Source organism: Oncorhynchus keta, chromosome 11, assembly GCF_023373465.1.
Source record: "Oncorhynchus keta strain PuntledgeMale-10-30-2019 chromosome 11, Oket_V2, whole genome shotgun sequence".
Classification (NCBI taxonomy): Eukaryota; Metazoa; Chordata; class Actinopteri; order Salmoniformes; family Salmonidae; genus Oncorhynchus; species Oncorhynchus keta.
The window spans coordinates 37,936,589-37,955,534 of record NC_068431.1 but is presented as its reverse complement, the minus strand read 5'-3'; the positions used below and the strand labels follow the sequence as shown (position 1 = coordinate 37,955,534).

The 18,946-nt window shown below is 44.2% G+C and overlaps 1 protein-coding gene across 4 annotated transcripts in view; it reads left to right on the top strand.

The window, feature by feature from the left end:
* Window positions 1-18,946, top strand: part of LOC118390195 (THO complex subunit 2-like) — a 70,363-nt gene that overhangs the window by 17,444 nt on the left and 33,973 nt on the right. For all 4 annotated transcript variants that reach the window (XM_035780521.2, XM_035780520.2, XM_035780519.2 and 1 more), the window contains exons 9-16: window positions 915-1,007; window positions 2,793-2,948; window positions 4,058-4,230; window positions 4,526-4,721; window positions 4,861-4,902; window positions 5,059-5,189; window positions 9,084-9,185; window positions 18,614-18,698. In XM_035780521.2, the coding sequence (XP_035636414.1) occupies window positions 915-1,007; window positions 2,793-2,948; window positions 4,058-4,230; window positions 4,526-4,721; window positions 4,861-4,902; window positions 5,059-5,189; window positions 9,084-9,185; window positions 18,614-18,698 (978 nt within the window). The remainder of the gene's footprint in view (window positions 1-914; window positions 1,008-2,792; window positions 2,949-4,057; window positions 4,231-4,525; window positions 4,722-4,860; window positions 4,903-5,058; window positions 5,190-9,083; window positions 9,186-18,613; window positions 18,699-18,946) is intronic.

Here is an 18,946-nt window from a genome sequence, read left to right as displayed (position 1 = left end):
AAACTACAGTCTTATACACAGTGTAAGGGGATAAAGAATATGTACATAAGGATACATGAATGAGTGATGGTACAGAGCAGCATAGGCAAGATACAGTAGATGGTATCGAGTACAGTATATACATATGAGATGAGTATGTAAACAAAGTGGCATAGTTAAAGTGGCTAGTGATACATGTATTACATAAGGATGCAGTCGATGATATAGAGTACAGTATATACGTATGCATATGAGATGAATAATGTAGGGTAAGTAACATTATATAAGGTAGCATTGTTTAAAGTGGCTAGTGATATATTTACATCATTTCCCATCAATTCCCATTATTAAAGTGGCTGGAGTTGGGTCAGTGTCAATGACAGTGTGTTGGCAGCAGCCACTCAATGTTAGTGGTGGCTGTTTAACAGTCTGATGGCCTTGAGATAGAAGCTGTTTTTCAGTCTCTCGGTCCCAGCTTTGATGCACCTGTACTGACCTCGCCTTCTGGATGATAGCGGGGTGAACAGGCAGTGGCTCGGGTGGTTGATGTCCTTGATGATCTTTATGGCCTTCCTGTAACATCGGGTGGTGTAGGTGTCCTGGAGGGCAGGTAGTTTGCCCCCGGTGATGCGTTGTGCAGACCTCGCTACCCTCTGGAGAGCCTTACGGTTGAGGGCGGAGCAGTTGCCGTACCAGGTGGTGATACAGCCCGCCAGGATGCTCTCGATTGTGCATCTGTAGAAGTTTGTGAGTGCTTTTGGTGACAAGCTGAATTTCTTCAGCCTCCTGAGGTTGAACAGGCACTGCTGCGCCTTCTTCAGGTTGGGGATCAAAGGACAGCCGAGGCAATTTCTATATTGATCTGTACTGGACCCCCCATCCGTTAGCTGTTTCTCAGTATATAATGAGTATTCTCTGACTGTTCTCTCCCCCAGGAGCCTAATGAAGAGACCCCTACTTCACTCTACCACATTGCTGCCGCCCTCCTCCACCACAAACTCATAGAGCTGGAGGACCTCTATGTGCATGTAAGCATCTCTCAACTCACACTTTGTCTCACGTATAAATATAATTTTATATACAGTGCATTCGGAAAGTATTCTGACACTTTGACTTTTTCCACATTTTATTACGTTACAGCCTTGTTCTAAAATGTATTAAATCGTATTTATCCCCTCATCATTCTACAGTATACACAACACCCCTAAATGACAAAGCAAAAACAGGTTCTTAGATTTTTTTTTAAATGCAAATTTAAAATAAAATTATCAAACTGAAATATCACATTTACATAAGTATTCAGACCCTTAACTCCGTACTTTGTTGAAGCACCTTTGGCAGCAATTACAACCAAGTCTTCTTGGGTATGATGCTACATGCAGATCGTCTCAGGTTGAATGGGGAGCGTTGCTGACCAGCTATTTTCAGGCTTCTCCAGAAATATTTGATCGGGTTCAAGTCTAGGCTCTGGCTGGGCCACTCAAGGTCATTCAGAGACTTGTCCCGAAGCCACTCCTGCATTGTCTTGGCTGTGTGCTTGGGTTGTTGTCCTGTTGGAAGCTAAACCTTCACCCCGGTCTGAGGTCCTGAGCGCTCTGGAGCAGGTTTTCATCAAGGATCTCTCTGTACTTTGCTCCGTTCATCTTTCCCTCGATCTTGACTAGTCTCTCAGTCCCTGCACTGAAAAAAATCCCCACAGCTTGATGATACTACCACCATGCTTCTCCATAGGGATGGTGCCAGGTCTCCCCCAGACATGACGCTTGGCATTCAGGCCAAAAAGTTTAATCTTGGGACCCATGAAGAGGATCACAATTGGCCCAGCGACGTTCGGGTTAGGGCAGGGTTTGGCCCGCCCTGATTTCCTTGTCCCATCGCTCTCTAGCGACTCCTGTGGTGGGCCGGGCGCATGCACTCTGACAAGGTTTCCAGTTGGACGGTGTGTACTCTGACACATTGGTGCGGCTGGCTTCCGAGTTAAGCGAGCAGTGTGTCAAGAAGCAGTGCAGCTTGGCATGGTCGTGTTTTGGAGGACGCATGGCTCTCGACCTTCGCCTCTCCCGAGTCCGTACGGGAGTTGCAGCTAGGGACAAGACTGTAACTACCAATTGGGGGAGATAAAGGGGGTACAAAAAAATAAACATTTAATAATGATGAAGGCCACTGTGTTTTGGGGGACATTAAATACTGCAGATATTTTTTGATACCCTTCCCCAGATCTGTGCGTCGACACAATCCTGTCTCGAAGCTCTACGGACAATTCCTTCGACCTCATGGCTTGGTTTTTGGTCTGACATGCAGTGTCAACTGTGGGACCTTTATATAGACAGGTGTGTGCCTTTCCAAATCATGCCCAATCAATTGAATTTACCACAGGTGGACTCTAATCAAGTTGTAGAAACATGTCAAGGATGATCAATGGAAACAGGATGCACCTGAGCTCAATTTCAAGTCTCATAGCAAAAGGTCTGAATACTTATGTAAATAAGGTATTTCTGTTTTTAATTTTTAATACATTTGCAAAAATGTCAAAACTGTTTTTGCTTTATTGTGTGTAGATTGATGAGACAAATAATGTAATCCATTTTAGAATACGGCTGTAATTTTAACAAAATGTGGAAAATGTCAAGAGGCCTGAATACTCTCCGAATGCACTGTATAAGGTTTAAGACTAACATTGTTTGTCCTCAGTGAATGCCCGATTGTGCAGCAGGTGATCCAATAAGAAAATGGAATCTCATTGTACTGTAAGCTGTGACCTGACATATGACTGAGTCTGTCCTGTCCTCTGTGCCTCTGCCTTTCCCTCCCAGCTGATGCCACTGGATGCCAGCATTGTAGAGGAGCACAAGAGAGAGATCACGGAGGCCAAGCAGATCGCTCGCAAGCTCACCATGGTAGTGGTACCCTCCGAGAAGATGGAGGACAAGGAGAGAGAGAAGGAGAAAGAGGAGGAGAAGAACGACAAGGTAAAGCAATCTCATGGCCATCACTCAACATATATTTCTACCATTGGAAAAACATGTCTGCACGTCTTGAGTTCTGCTTCTGTACTAAAGCACTACTTCCATCAAGTGTCCTTTGTTTTCCATGATGAATCCCAGTCATTGTAAGGCTGCCTCAGTGTGTAGCTGAAGGCAAAGGAAATGCTTTATTTTTGTGTGTGTGTTAACGAGGTGCTAATCAGTGTCTGTCTGAGGCAGGGCGTGTTACTGAGGTCCACAGACTGTACAGGCAGTGATTGATGGACCAGAGGAGGTCTGTTAGGTAGCGCTGCAGCGGCTAGGCCACAGCCACAGACGTGTTAAACGTACAGACTCCACACGGCCCCCTTCTCCACCCCCTATCACCATCCCACGGGCTAACTCTAACGAATAGCAACACTGAAGGCTTTTGTGGGCCATGTTTCTAAAATAACTCCAGCCTCCAGCCCAAGCTCCGGACTGTCAGATTGCATCTCAGTCAACTGGGTGCCCACGTCATGCTAATGCTAAATTGCGTGAATATCTGTTTCAACAGTAGTTTTGCTGTGGCTTAAAAAACATTTCAAAATTAACCCCACAGTGTGAGATGAGGGCACATTTTGAGAATAGCCTGGTCGTGAAAAGAAGATGGTGTGACATTGAAGGAGCAGAATATCCGCTCGTCCTCTAGCTAGCTCTCTCATCCCACGGTCACAGCCTCTGCCTGACAGCACTGCCTTGTTACTGTGCTGTGTCACAGTTGGTTGTGTCAGTCACACACAAATGAAGTGCAGCGTCAGATAGGATGAGGGATTTCTACACTTCCTTGTTCCCATCCATTGCTGCTGGAGTAAATGACGTCTCTGGATTTACTGACTAGGCTTTGTGTTTGCAAATCCTCCGTAACCTCTTTTAATGGGCCTGCTTTGTACTGTGTGAGATCCCTCAGCTAGTTTATTACTGACAGTCATAAACTAAGGACTTAGGAAGAGCTGCTCTCTAACTACTGCTTCTGTTGCTCCAATTGCCCTGAGCTTCACTCAAACACACGCACACACACACTCATGCACACACACACACATTCACAGTATCAGTATCTCCCCCTCTCCGCTCAGCCTCCTGATAACCAGAAGCTGGGCCTGCTGGAAGCGCTGCTGAGGATCGGAGACTGGCACCATGCCCAGAGCATTATGGACCAGATGCCTGCCTTCTACGCCACCTCTCACAAGGCCATCGCCCTGGCACTGTGCCAGCTGCTGCACCTGACTGTGGAGCCGCTGTACCGCAGGTGCCTGCCCGCTCCCACAGATTCACTTAGTGCTCTTCACACACTGGTGGAAGAAAGAGATGCACACACATGCACCTACATACACTGCAGCACGACATGCCAGAGTGTACATACACAGCCAGCCAGACTATAACCTCCTCTGATGCCAGCCTTTCATTCAATTGTAGGGACACACGGAAAGCACACAGACATAATGACAACCACAAACAGAACCACTTCCGGTTCACACTAGAGCACTGGAGGCTGTATGTTGATGTGTTTAGTATGCCCTGTCTCACCTGTGTTTCCCTTGCAGAGCCGGGGTTCCCAAAGGGGCCAAGGGCTGTGTGATGAGGCCCCTGAGGAACAAGCGAGCCCCAAGGCCTGCTGAGAGCTTTGAGGACTTACGCAGAGACGTGTTCAGCATGCTCTGCTACCTGGGGCCTCACCTCTCCCATGACCCCATCCTCTTTGCCAAGATAGTACGACTGGGCAAGGGCTTCATGAAAGAGGTACAGGCCCCACCATCAGTTTGCCATTTGATGATTGATGATAAGTAATGCTTTAATTGATCCCCAAAGGAACGTTAATTGGCATAACCTCTCATACTCTGGCTTCTCATCTCATGAATTGTCCTCTTTTGTTCTACAGTACCAAAATGAGGCTAGAAATGACCACATCAAGGACAGAATGGTGAGTTATCAAAGTAAATGAGACCAAGAAGTGACTTGGAATAGCCTTGTTGTGCTAATTAGTAAGAGGAATGCACAGAGAATAAATGGAATATATGCATCCACACATATGTGTGGTCTGTGCTCTGGTAGCTGATGTGCTGCTGTTCCCTCCTAGGACACGTTGCTGAGTTGTTTCCTGAGCATTGCAGACCAGGTGCTGCTGCCCTCGCTCTCTCTAATGGAGTGTAACGCCTGCATGTCAGAAGAACTCTGGGGCCTCTTCAAACTGTTCCCTTACCAGCACAGGTGAGACGTATATAAATTCAGCAAAAAATAAAAATGTCCTCCCACTGTCAACTGTGTTTATTTTCAGCAAACTTAACATGTGTAAATATTTGTATGAACAACACAAGATTCAACAACTGAGACAAACTGAACAAGTTCCACAGACATATGACTAACAGAAATTGAATAATGGGTCCCTGAACAAAGGGGGGGGGGGTCGAAATCAAAAGTCAGTCAGTATCTGGTGTGGCCACCAGCTGCTTTAAGTACTGCAGTGCATCTCCTCCTCATGGACTGCACCAGATTTGCCAGTTCTTGCTGTGAGATGTTACCCCACACTTCCACCAAGGAACCTGCAAGTTCCCAGACATTTCTGGGGGGAATGGCCCTAGCCCTCGCCCTCTGATCCAACAGGTCCCAGACGTGCTCAATGGGATTGAGATCTGGGCTCTTCGCTGGCCATGGCAGAACACTGACATTCCTGTCTTGCAGGAAATCACGCATAGAACAAGCAGTATGGCTGGTGGAATTGTCATGCTGGAGGGTCATGTCAGGATGAACCTGCAGGAAGGGTACCACATGAGGAAGGAGGATGTCTTCCCTGTAATGCACAACATTGACAATGCCTGCAATGACAACAAGCTCAGTCCGATGATGCTGTGACATGATGGCCCCTCCACCTCCAAATAAATCCCACTCCAAAGTACAGGCCTCAGCGTAACGCTCATTCCTTCGATGATAAACGCGAATCCGACCATGACTCCTAGTGTGACAAAACCGCAACTCGTCAGTGACGAGCACTTTTTGCCAGTCCTGTCTCGTCGGTAGGTTTGTGCCCGTAGGCGACGTTGCTGCCGGTGATGTCTGGTGAGGACCTGCCTTACAACAGGCCTACAAGCCCTCCATCCAGCCCGTCTCAGCCTATTGCTGATAGTCTGAGCGCTGATAGAGGGATTGTGCGTTTCTGTTGGACTCAGGCAGTGGTTGTTGCCATCCAGTACCTGTCCCACAGGTGTGATGTACCGATCCTGTGCAGGTGTTGTTACACATGGTCTGCCACTGCGAGGACGATCCGCTGTCCATCCTGTCTCTCTGTAGCTCTGTCTTAGGCGTTTCACAGTACGGACATTGCAATGTATTGCCCTGGCCACATCTGCATTCCTCATGACTCCTTGCAGCATGCCTAAGGCACGTTCACGTGGATGAGCAGGGACCCTGGGCATCTTTCTTTTGGTGTTTGTCAGAGTCAGTAGAAAGGCCACTTTAGTGTCCTAAGTTTTCATAACTGTGACCTTAATTGCCTACCGTCTGTAAGCTGTTAGTGTCTTAATAATATAACGGCACTGTCCAATTTACAATAGCTATTCGAGTGAAATAATACAATGCTATTGTTTGAGAGTGCACAGTTATGTACTTGGAAATGAATCAATAAATCAATCAGGCACATTTGGGCAGACTTGACAACATTTTGAACAGCAATGCAATGATTCATTGGATCAGTCTAAAACTTTGAACATACACGGCTGCCATCTAGAGGCCAAAATCTAAATTGCCCCGAAACTGCAACAATACATTATGGCCTTTCTCTCGCATTTCAAATATGGGGAAAAAATAATAATTGAGTTTTGTGTTATGTTTTAACAGATCTAATGTGTTATATTTTCCTACATTCATTTCACATTTCCACAAAGAGTTTCCTTTTGAAATGGTATCAAGAATATGCATATCCTTGCTTCAGGTCCTGAGCTACAGGCAGCTAGATTTGGGTATGTCATTTTAGGCGAAAATTGGTAAAAGGGGTATGTTCATTTGTGGAATTTCCTTCTTAATGGGTTTGAGCCAATCACTTGTGTATGACAAGGTAGGGTTGGTATACAGAAGATTGCCCTATTTGGTGAAAAAACAAGTCCATATTATGGCAAGAACAGCTCAAATAAGCAAAGAGAAATGACAGTCCATCATTACTTCAAGACATGAAGATCAGTCAATAAGGAACATTTCAAGAACTATTAAAGTTTCTTCAAGTGCATTGGCAAAAACCATCAAGCACTATGATGAAACTGGCTCTCATGACGGCCACCACAGGAATGGAAGACCCAGAGTTACCTCTGCTGCAGAGTTCATTAGAGTTACCAGCCTCAAAAAATGCTGCCCAAATAAATGCTTCAGAGTTCAAGTAACAGACACATCTCAACACCAACTGTTCAGAGGAGACCGTGTGAATCAGGCCTTCATGGTCAAATTGCTGCAAAGAAACCACTACTAAAGGACACCTATAAGAAGAAGAGACTTGTTTGGGCCAAGAAACATGAGCAATGGACATTTTCTCCGGTGGAAATGACGAGTCCAAATGTGAGATTTTTGGTTCCAACCGCCGTGTCTTTGTGAGATACAGCGTAGGTGAATGGATGATCTCCACATGTGTGGTTCCCACCATGAATCATGGAGGAGGTGTTCTGGTGCTTTGCTGGTGACACTGATTTAAAATTCGAGGCACACTTAACCAGCATGGCTACCACAGCATTCTGCAGCAATACGCCATCCCATCTGGTTTGCGCTTAGTGTGGCTATCATTTGTTTTTCAACAGGGCAATGAGCCAAAACATACCTCCAGGCTGTGTAAGGGATATTTGACCAAGAAGTAGAGTGATGGAGTGCTGCATCAGATGACCTGGCCTCCACCCAACCTCAACCCAATTGAGATGGTTTGGGATGAGTTGGACCGCAGCGTGAAGGAAAAGCAGCCAACAAGTGCTCAGCATATGTGGGAACTCCTTCAAGACTGTTGGTCTTGCATTTCAGGTGAACCTGGTTGAGATAATGCCAAGAGCGTGCAAAGCTGTCATCAAGGCAAAGGGTAGCTACTTTGAAGAATCTCAAATATATTTGGATTTGCTTAACACTTTTTTGGTTACTACATGATTCCATGTGTTATTTCATGGTTTTGGTGTTTTCACTATAATTCTACAATGTATAATCAAGAAAAACCCTTGAATTAGTAGGTTTGTCCAAACCTTTGACTGGTACTATATAGAAACTCAGCAAAAAAAGAAACGTCCCTTTTTCAGGACCCTGACTTTAGAAGATAATTCGTAAAAATCCACAGATCTTCAGTGTAAAGGGTTTAAACACTGTTTCCCATGTTTGTTCAATGACCCATAAACAATGAACATTAATTGAAATTCATTCCAGGTGACTACCTCATGAAGCTGGTTGAGGGAATGCCAAGCGTGTGCAGAGCTGAAATACAGTATATTTTGATTTGTTTAACACTTTTTTGGTTACTGCATGATTCCGTATGTGTTATTTCATAGTTTTGATGTCTTCTATATTACAATGTAGAAAATAGTGAAAATAAAGAAAACCCCTTGAACGAGTAGGTGTGTCCAAACTTTTGACTGGTACTCTATGTACACAGACACACACACACACACACAATCATAGCGGTGCCATTTTTTACTTGAACTGACATGTTTGTGTAACTGATGTGAAACGGCTAGCTTAGTGAGCGGTTCGCGCTAAATAGCGTTTCAATCGGTGACGTCACTTGCTCTGAGACCTTGAAGTAGTAGTTCCCCTTGCTCTGCAAGGGCCGCGGCTTTTGTGGAGCGATGGGTAACGATGCTTCGTGGGTGACTGTTGTTGATGTGTGCAGAGGGTCCCTGGTTCGCGCCCGGGTATGAGCGAGGGGACGGTCTAAAGTTATACTGTTACATTTGGCCAGCCGAGTCCATCTTATGGAGAAAGCAAAGCCCACACAGAGACAGGAGTATGTGGGTTTACAGGAATTGTTCTATTCTCCGCCCTGTTGTGTTCTGGTATTGAAAGGTCCTTGTCCCAGGCTGGTCCTGGTGTGTGTACTATTAGATATGTCAGTGTTAACACACCCACCTCTGTTCTACCTGTGGTCCCCAGGTACCGGCTATACGGTCAGTGGAAGAACGAGACGTACACCAGCCACCCACTGCTGGTCAAGGTCAAAGCTCAGACTGTGGACAGAGCTAAATACATCATGAAGTAAGTCACGCTGCTACGCCTACCTACCTACCGCCATACCAGTTACCAGTCACGTTTCTACACCCACTACTCATTGGTTCCTTTTTTAAAAAACTTTTCAGGCATCCGTTGTCTCTACCTTTTTGTTTTTGTGCTGTTGTATGTGTTTTGTGCTGCTGCCATGTTGTTGCTCCCATGTTGTTGTCAAATCACATTTTATTGGTCACATACACGTGTGGTGTCGCTATCATGCTGTGTTGCTGCCATGCTATGTTGTCTTAGGTACATTTTTTTCACCTTTATTTAACCAGGTAGGACAGTTGAGAACAAGTTCTCATTTACAACTGACCTGCCCAAGATAAAGCAAAGCAATGCGACAAAAAACAACAACACAGAGTTACACATGGGATAAAAAAAAGTACAGTCAATAACACAATAGAAAAGTCTGTATACAGTGTGTGCAAATGGAGTAAGGAGGTAAGGTATTAAATAGGCCAAGTGTAGCGAAGAAATTACAGTTTAGCAAATTAACACTGGAGTGATGGATGTGCAGATGATGATGTGCAAGTAGAAATACTGCTGTGCAAAAGAGCAAATAAAAACAATAGGGGGATGAGGTACAGTAGGTAGTTGGATGGGCTATTTACAGACTGGCTGTGTACAGCTGCAGCAATCAGTAAGCTGCTCAGATAGCTGATGCTTAAAGTTAGTGAGGGAGATATGTCTCCCAACTTCAGCAATTTTTGCAATTTGTTCCAGTCATTGGCAGCAGGGAACTGGAAGGAAAGGCAGCTAAAGGTGTTGGCTTTGGGGATGACCAGTGAGAGATACCTGCGGGAGCGCATGCTACGGGTGGGTGCTGCTATGGTGACCAGTGAGCTGAGATAAGGCAGAGGTTTACCTAGCATAGACTTATATGGAATTTTACAATTGTGTTTTCCGTGCCTGGAAAAGTTTTGGAAAATGGTCAAACCCAAAAAGTCAGGGAAATTAATAAAAATAAATGTTTAAAAAACATATCAGCCAGGATTGCAATATGACACTAGAGTGTCTGTGTGTGAGTGGGCCGTTGCTCAAGGAGAGAGGCAATAAAAAACAGACTGACTAGGTAGCCAATTCATAACTTGTTTTGTAGATACTTCAATTTATTTGGAGCATCCAATGTATGGGACATTGCATCTCAATAGATGCTAGTCAACCTGCAATGTAAACACTTCTAAGATAAATGACTAAACAAGAAAATATTTTCTGAAGAAAATGTTTGGGCTTGCTTCAGCTGAATAAAACATATTTGTAGCCTACCATAGCCATCTGATCTTTGAGCTAATTATTTTATAAAGTCTTAAAACGTCTTTGGATGTAATGTCGCAATGTTTTACATCAAGGGTGGTCAACCATCCTCCAGGAGAGCTACTGGTTTTTATTCCCTCTCTAACAAACCACATTTTAGAAATGAGCTGCTCAACCAGACCTTGATAAATTAACTCTAATGTGTTTGAGCAGGGCTGGATCAAAAGCCTGCCCACCCAGTAGCTCTCCAGACTGAACCACTGAGGGTTGACCACATGTGTTGTATACAGTTGTATAACAAGTGTTCTACTTGGTGCGAGGGTTAAGTGCCTTGCCCAACGACAGGACAGTGGGTCAGAGAGTAGTCTCCCAGTGTTGATACCACATTTAACTTAACTTTATTTATACGCACATAGACGCCGCCAATTGTTGGTCATGGATATTTGATTAAAAGTCATGGGAAATTCGTGAAATTGAATCTGTCTAAATGTGTATGAACCCTAGTGTGTGTGTGTGTGGTGGGTGCTGCTGAGAAGCGCTTACATGCAGCCATGGTTACCATTTTGTAATTTTTAGGTTGGCACAGCTAGGACTGTTCTGTCACTTTCGTGGTGTCGTGTCTTTGCTATGGATTAAGTGATATATGACATGCTATTTTGTCAAATCAATTCTCTGTAATTAATATTTCCTGATGAAACGAATCATGGAAATGTAATTAACTAGGAAGTCGGGGCACCACGGAAGAATGTTTATAGAGCTGTTGTCTTCCGAATAAACTCTTGGGAAGCCCATATTTCGGTAATCCAACCAGTTGAAAATATCCGTTGGCACTTAACTTCTTGCGGCGACCCATCCCGGATCCGGTATCGTGACTACGGCTCAAGCTCATTACCATAATGCAAAATGCAAAAAAACATTCTTAGAAATATTTAACCTCCACACATTAACGAGTCCAATAGCTCAAATGAAAGATAAACACCTTGTTCATCTACCCAGCGAGTCAGATTTCTAAACTGTTTTACGGCGAAAACATAGCACATGTTTATATTAGACCACCACCGAAACAAAAGACGAGAGGCAGCCATTTTGTCCCAGAAAATATAAAATTATAAAAGCAGGATTAAAAAATAAATCATTCACTAACCTTTTGAAAATCTTCATCAGATGACAGTAATAGTACATGTTACACAATACATGTATTTTTTTTTTTCAATAATATGCCATTTATATCCATAAATCTCTGTTTACAATGACGACATTTCAAAAAATGCTACTCAAATGTCCGGAGAAATGATGATATCTCCGACAGATAACAAGCAATAAACATGACTAAATATACATGTTCTACATATAGTTACAAAGATACACTTCTTCTTAATGCAACCGCTGTATTACATTTATTTTTAACGTTACAGAATTCGTACACTGGCTATACAATGAGACGGCGCTCAGATATTAGCAGTATGTCTCCTCTACGTTTGGAGTCCACAGAAACCCAAAATAACCACATAAATATTCCCTTACCTTAGATGTTCTTCGATCAGAAGACGTAGAAGGAGTCATACTTACCCAATACATCGTTTGGTTTCACGTTGTGTGTCTCTGTATTAGCATATGCTAACAGCTTCAGCTGAAATGCACCCAAAATTACTTCTGATCCCGCACTCTTGCGCATCAAAACTTCAAATTTACATATTATATGTCGACTAAACTGGTCAAACTAAACTGGTCAAACTATGTGCAGAATCGAGCTTTATGATGTTTTTAGCATGTAAAACAATGATCAGCGCGAACAGACAAACTTCCTTCAATTGCTGTTCCTTGGAAAAGAACGTGCCCCAAATCGGCCGCGCGCAATAGAGTGCATGTATTTGAGAGTGACCCGAACATTTTCGCCCGCCAAACGACGAGGGCTCGCGGGATTCTCACAATGAACGCGCCATTTGAAAGCAGGCGTCGCGCTGAATACATACATACTGTTCCCAGATCGGTAGCTGCCTGGGAAGGGTGGGGGCGATGACGTCAAAGTTGACCCAACTTTTCTCTTGACAAGAGAGAGTTTGGGAGAAAGGCTGCCCTGAGAGTTCTGCTTTACATACAGACATTATTTAAATTATTTAAACGGTTTTAGAAACTTTAGAGTGTTTTCTATTCAATAATAATTATTATATGCATATATTAGCAATTCTGGGAAAAAATATTTTCAGTTTACTATGGGCACGCACTTCCTCCAAAGGGGGCAGTATTGAGGCCTAGTCTTAAGAGGTTAAAGAATATGTCAGATCAGTTGTTGTCTGAGACATTATTACTGATGATAGGACGACATAAAGTGCATTTTGGGAAGTCGACACATTCTAGTTATCAGATTCACATGGAGTTGTTGTGCAATTGAAATGTTTAAATGTGAAACTATTTGTGAAAAGATTAAATGTAATTTTAGCTTCGAAATGAGAGAATTGGTTTCACAAGTGAACTCAGCTCACTCGTTTAAAATTGTGAATTTCATCGTGGAAGTAACGATCGCCACGCTGGAAGGATGAATGTGACTATACCAACCAGAATATCGTATGGCAACTTGGTATGAACTTTGAACTCTTATTCACTAAAGAAGTGATACATCCTAGACGTCGAGTTATTAGCAGCAGCAGCTGTAAACGTGGGCTAGGAAAGAACATACAATCTCTTCAGAAAGACAGGGTACTACAACGTGTCCGTTCTACCACACGGCAACGGTACTACAACGTATCCGTTCCATCACAAAGTACAAGGGAGATAGATCTCTGCTGGGCAACACAGCCTTCCATCTTCGACCAATCTATCGAAGCACAGCTCAGAGTAAATATTTGTGTTTTCCTTTTCCAAATGGGAGGTTATTTAGAATGCATAAGATTCTGTATTTATGATAGCATAGCTTCATACGGTCCGATAGAGACCCAATCCTTTTGTTCCTCAGTCTTCCTGCTCTTTCATTCAAACCCAACCCTCTTTCTTTGTGTAACCAGCCGTCATATCAGTTCCGTCCGCTAAGGACGTTTTCATGTATGACATAATTAGTAATCAATGTATGATCCATCCTGTGTATATCTAATTCTGTGATTATTTTGGTATTTAGTAAATAACTAATTTAAACAAATGTTGTATTGCTGATTCAACTTGTTAGCCAGGGTTCGTGAAGATAACCAAGAATTTTACGACGTCCGGATGAGACTTAATAAGGTGACGATTGATAATTGACTGCTATTATAAAAGATTACCAGGTCTTTTAAGAGTTTATTCGGAAGACAACCGCTCTATAAACATTCTTTCGTGGTGCCCCGACTACCTAGTTAATTACATTTACATTATTAGTTTAATCTGGTAATATTAATTACAGAGAATTGATTTGATAAAATAGCATGTCATGTATCACTAACTGGGCCAGTAATATTTAATTTAATCCAGTTCTCAATAATGTTTTTACTCCCACTGCCAAAAAGACACGTTCTCACACGCATGCACGTACAACGTTCTCACACGCATGCACGTACAACTTTCTCACACGCATGCACGTACAACGTTCTCACACGCATGCACGTACAACGTTCTCACACGCATGCACGTACAACGTTCTCACACGCATGCACGTACAACGTTCTCACACGCATGCACGTACAACGTTCTCACACGCATGCGCGTACAACGCTCTCACACGCATGCGCGTACAACGCTCTCACACGCATGCGCGTACAACGCTCTCACACGCATGCGCGTACAACGCTCTCACACGCATGCGCGTACAACGCTCTCACACGCATGCACGTACAACGCTCTCACACGCATGCACGTACAACACTCTCACACGCATGCACGTACAACACTCGTAATAGCAGATGTGTGCTGGTGTGGGTGCCTACTTTGTTTTATTTTCGAAACACTGGACTTTGTGGGGTTAGTGCTGAGGTTCAGCCATTCACACCCTACTGATCATCAGGACTACATCTCAACACATCTCTTATGGCTGTAATACTTGGAGAGAAATATGATATTTTAGCACAGTAAAAATGTTGTACACATGTCCAAAGAGCAACTGTCTTCATTGCATGAGGAATGATAAGCACCTGATCAGCACACTTGCTGTAAAACATCCTTAGTGTATTTGAATTTGGCAAAATTGTGTTAATGGAGGCATTCGTGATTTTAAACACAGTGGTCACCCTGTCACTTGCTTTGGGAAACGGCTGAAGGATAGAATATTCTAATTCCGGATTGTCACTTTAAAATTAAATCCAATGCATTTCCAATGGCACTTCATGGTAGCTTGTACATATATAGTATTTGCTACTCATATTTACTGCTTTTCACAGTAATGCTGTATGATACATGTTTTCCATGAGTGGAAGTACATGTTTATTCAATGTCTGTGCCTGAGGCCTCATGTTTCCCTGTACTGTACCAGTGGACATTTGAAGTTTTCCCACCACTGCTGCCACACAGAAAGCCGAGCACCTCAGGGCTGTGTGATACTGTATGACAGAGCAGGCACTCTGGGAAGCCATGGTTTGTTTCCTACCCTAAGCCCCCTAAGCCTACCCCCCCAACAGAAGAAAATAAAAGGTCGTCCCTCCATTAATTTTAATGGAAGCTGGCAGCTGGGTATGGAGCAGGCCTCCTTTCCCCCCCCGAGTCAATATTCTGCTGGATCCCACCCGGCAGGAACAGTGCTCGGCCAGCCAGGTTGTGCTCCCCCTACACACACAGGTTTTGTAAACGCTCTGGCTCCTGTGAAGCTGTTGCCACTGATTGCTTGTATGTGTGTGAGCACCTTGACAAGAGGAATTACCCTGAGGCTGTGTGGTGGTGTTGGTGATAGGGAATATACCCAGCCTGCATCACTCTGTCTGATGGGGGAAGGAACAGTTCATTCTGTAAGAGGGGAGACTAATGGATAAAGTGGTGATGGAGGGCTGACATCCTGCATCTCTGGAAGGCAGGGGGTGTGGGGGGATTAGAGAAGATTGCTCTGCAGATGCACTCAAGTGGACTACTCCCATCCATGTCAGATTTATGAGGCTAGCATAGCAGCACAACCCTGCTCCTCTGGCCTGCTGCCCTGCCCTGCTCTCATAGGTCCTTTTCCCTCTCACCAGCCCCTAGCCCCATGTTGTACAAACCATTGTTACATAAGTTGCTGCTACTGAATACATTTGCTTCTTAGGCTTGTGTAATTAACTGAAGGATGTCAGTGCTTTTAGTCCAGTGCTTATTAATCATGAAAATGGAACATTGTCTGAATGTCATTAACCATACCCTTTGATATGGATACAGCTCTGCTGAGTGACATGTCACCACTGCTCCGTGTCAATACAAGGTGGCTAACGAAGACGAGAACAAGGAAGTTAATGAATGTGTCGTGCCTGTCCCTGGCCTGCATCATGTATACAGTGTGTGTGTGCAGTGCACTGTGCAGCACCACAGTAGGAAAGGAGTCCCTGGTGGTGGTGGTTTTGCTACCTACTATGTTTTAGTTTTTTAAATTATTTCTTCTTTATTTAACCAGGTAGGCCAGTTGAGAACAAGTACTCATTTACAACTGCGACCTAGCCAAGATGGAGCAAAGCAGTGTGACAAAAACAACAGAGTTGCACATGGGATAAACTCTGAATCACCAATTCCATATAGGGCACAAAAAGTATGGATTCCTGTCCAAAATGTACCTTTCCTTAGTTTTGTTGACAAAGTATAATTTTGTCAATAATGTTGTGTGAGAGTGGGAACAAAATATAATTTTGATAAATGTGTATCAGCATGAAGCACGCAACCATTGAGTGCAAGTTCATTAGTTGTAAATTGTTCTACTAAATAATATTTTTCAATCTAGCCTAACCATCAAACCAGTGGTGCCACATAATTTACAGGGATCAAATCAAATCCAATTTTATTTGTCACATACACATGGTTAGCAGATGTTAATGCGAGTGTAGCGAAATGCTTGTGCTTCTAGTTCCGACAATGCAGTGATAACCAACAAGTAATCTAACTAACAATTCCAAAACTACTGTCTTATACACAGTGTAAGGGGATAAAGAATATGTACATAAGGATATATGAATGAGTGATGGTACAGGGCAGCATACAGTAGATGGTATCGAGTACAGTATATACATATGAGATGAGTATGTAGACAAAGTAAACAAAGTGGCATAGTTAAAGTGGCTAGTGATACATGTATTACATAAGGATGCAGTCGATGATATAGAGTACAGTATATACGTATGCATATGAGATTAATAATGTAGGGTAAGTAACATTATATAAGGTAGCATTGTTTAAAGTGGCTAGTGATATATTTACATCATTTCCCATCAATTCCCATTATTAAAGTGGCTGGAGTTGGGTCAGTGTCAATGACAGTGTGTTGGCAGCAGCCACTCAATGTTAGTGGTGGCTGTTTAACAGTCTGATGGCCTTGAGATAGAAGCTGTTTTTCAGTCTCTCGGTCCCAGCTTTGATGCACCTGTACTGACCTCGACTTCTGGATGATAGCGGGGTGAACAGGCAGTGGCTCGGGTGGTTGATGTCCTTGATGATCTTTATGGCCTTCCTGTAACATCGGGTGGTGTAGGTGTCCTGGAGGGCAGGTAGTTTGCCCCCGGTGATGCGTTGTGCAGACCTCACTACCCTCTGGAGAGCCTTACGGTTGAGGGCAGAGCAGTTGCCGTACCAGGCGGTGATACAGCCCGCCAGGATGCTCTCAATTGTGCATCTGTAGAAGTTTGTGAGTGCTTTTGGTGACAAGCCGAATTTCTTCAGCCTCCTGAGGTTGTCAGTGTGAGTGGACCAATTCAGTTTGTCTGTGATGTGTATGCCGAGGAACTTAAAACTTTCTACCCTCTCCACTACTGTTCCATCGATGTGGATAGGGGGGTGTTCCCTCTGCTGTTTCCTGAAGTCCACAATCATCTCCTTAGTTTTGTTGACGTTGAGTGTGAGGTTATTTTCCTGACACCACACTCCGAGGGCCCTCACCTCCTCTCTGTAGGCCGTCTCGTCGTTGTTGGTAATCAAGCCTACCACTGTTGTGTCGTCCGCAAACTTGATGATTGAGTTGGAGGCGTGCGTGGCCACGCAGTCGTGGGTGAACAGGGAGTACAGGAGAGGGCTCAGAACGCACCCTTGTGGGGCCCCCGTGTTGAGGATCAGCGGGGAGGAGATGTTGTTGCCTACCCTCACCACCTGGGGGCGGCCCGTCAGGAAGTCCAGTACCCAGTTGCACAGGGCGGGGTCGAGACCCAGGGTCTCGAGCTTGATGACGAGCTTGGAGGGTACTATGGTGTTGAATGCCAAGCTGTAGTCGATGAACAGCATTCCCACATAGGTATTCCTCTTGTCCAGGTGGGTTAGGGCAGTGTGGTTGAGATTGCGTCGTCTGTGGACCTATTTGGGCGGTAAGCAAATTGGAGTGGGTCTAGGGTGTCAGGTAGGGTGGAGGTGATATGGTCCTTGACTAGTCTCTCAAAACACTTCATGATGACGGAAGTGAGTGCTACGGGGCGGTAGTCGTTTAGCTCAGTTACCTTAGCTTTCTTGGGAACAGGAACAATGGTGGCCCTCTTGAAGCATGTGGGAACAGCAGACTGATATAGGGATTGATTGAATATGTCCGTAAACACACCGGCCAGCTGGTCTGCGCATGCTCTGAGGGCGCGGCTGGGGATGCCGTCTGGGCCTGCAGCCTTGCGAGGGTTAACACGTTTAAATGTCTTACTCATCTCGGCTGCAGTGAAGGAGAGACCGCATGTTTTCGTTGCAGGCCGTGTCAGTGGCACTGTATTGTCCTCAAAGCGGGCAAAAAAGTTATTTAGTCTGCCTGGGAGCAAGACATCCTGGTCCGTGGCTGGGCTGGGTTTCTTCTTGTAGTCCGTGATTGACTGTAGACCCTGCCACATGCCTCTTGTGTCTGAGCCGTTGAATTGAGATTCTACTTTGTCTCTGTACTGACGCTTAGCTTGATAAGCCTACCCTCATGTATATTTGCAAGATACTTCAATAAATGTGTTAAATTGCTCCTTTCTTTTTTCTTTCCTTCCATTCTTTCCTTTCCTCCTTCTTTCTTTCCTTCCTTCTTTGCTTCTTTTCTTTGTTTGTTTCTTTGTTTGTTTTGTTTCTTTCTTTCTTTCCAGGCGATTGACCAAAGAGAATGTGAAACCATCTGGGCGGCAGATAGGCAAGCTGAGCCATAGCAACCCCACCATCCTCTTTGACTATGTATGTATTCTCAAAAATGTTATGATCTTCTATTCACCTACTGTCACTGATGCGTTGTGAAACAGTGTTTGTTTGATGAAGGCATTGTCTGTATATTTTTTGTGGCCTTTTCCCCCAGTAATGCCCGAGCCAAATCCGCAGAAGCAGGAATAATTAAGTCCTCCACAATAGTATGGGGCTTGTATCATAGCAATTTCCTGTATTACCAAATGAGGAGAGTTACAAACCACACACCAGTCAGAGTTCTA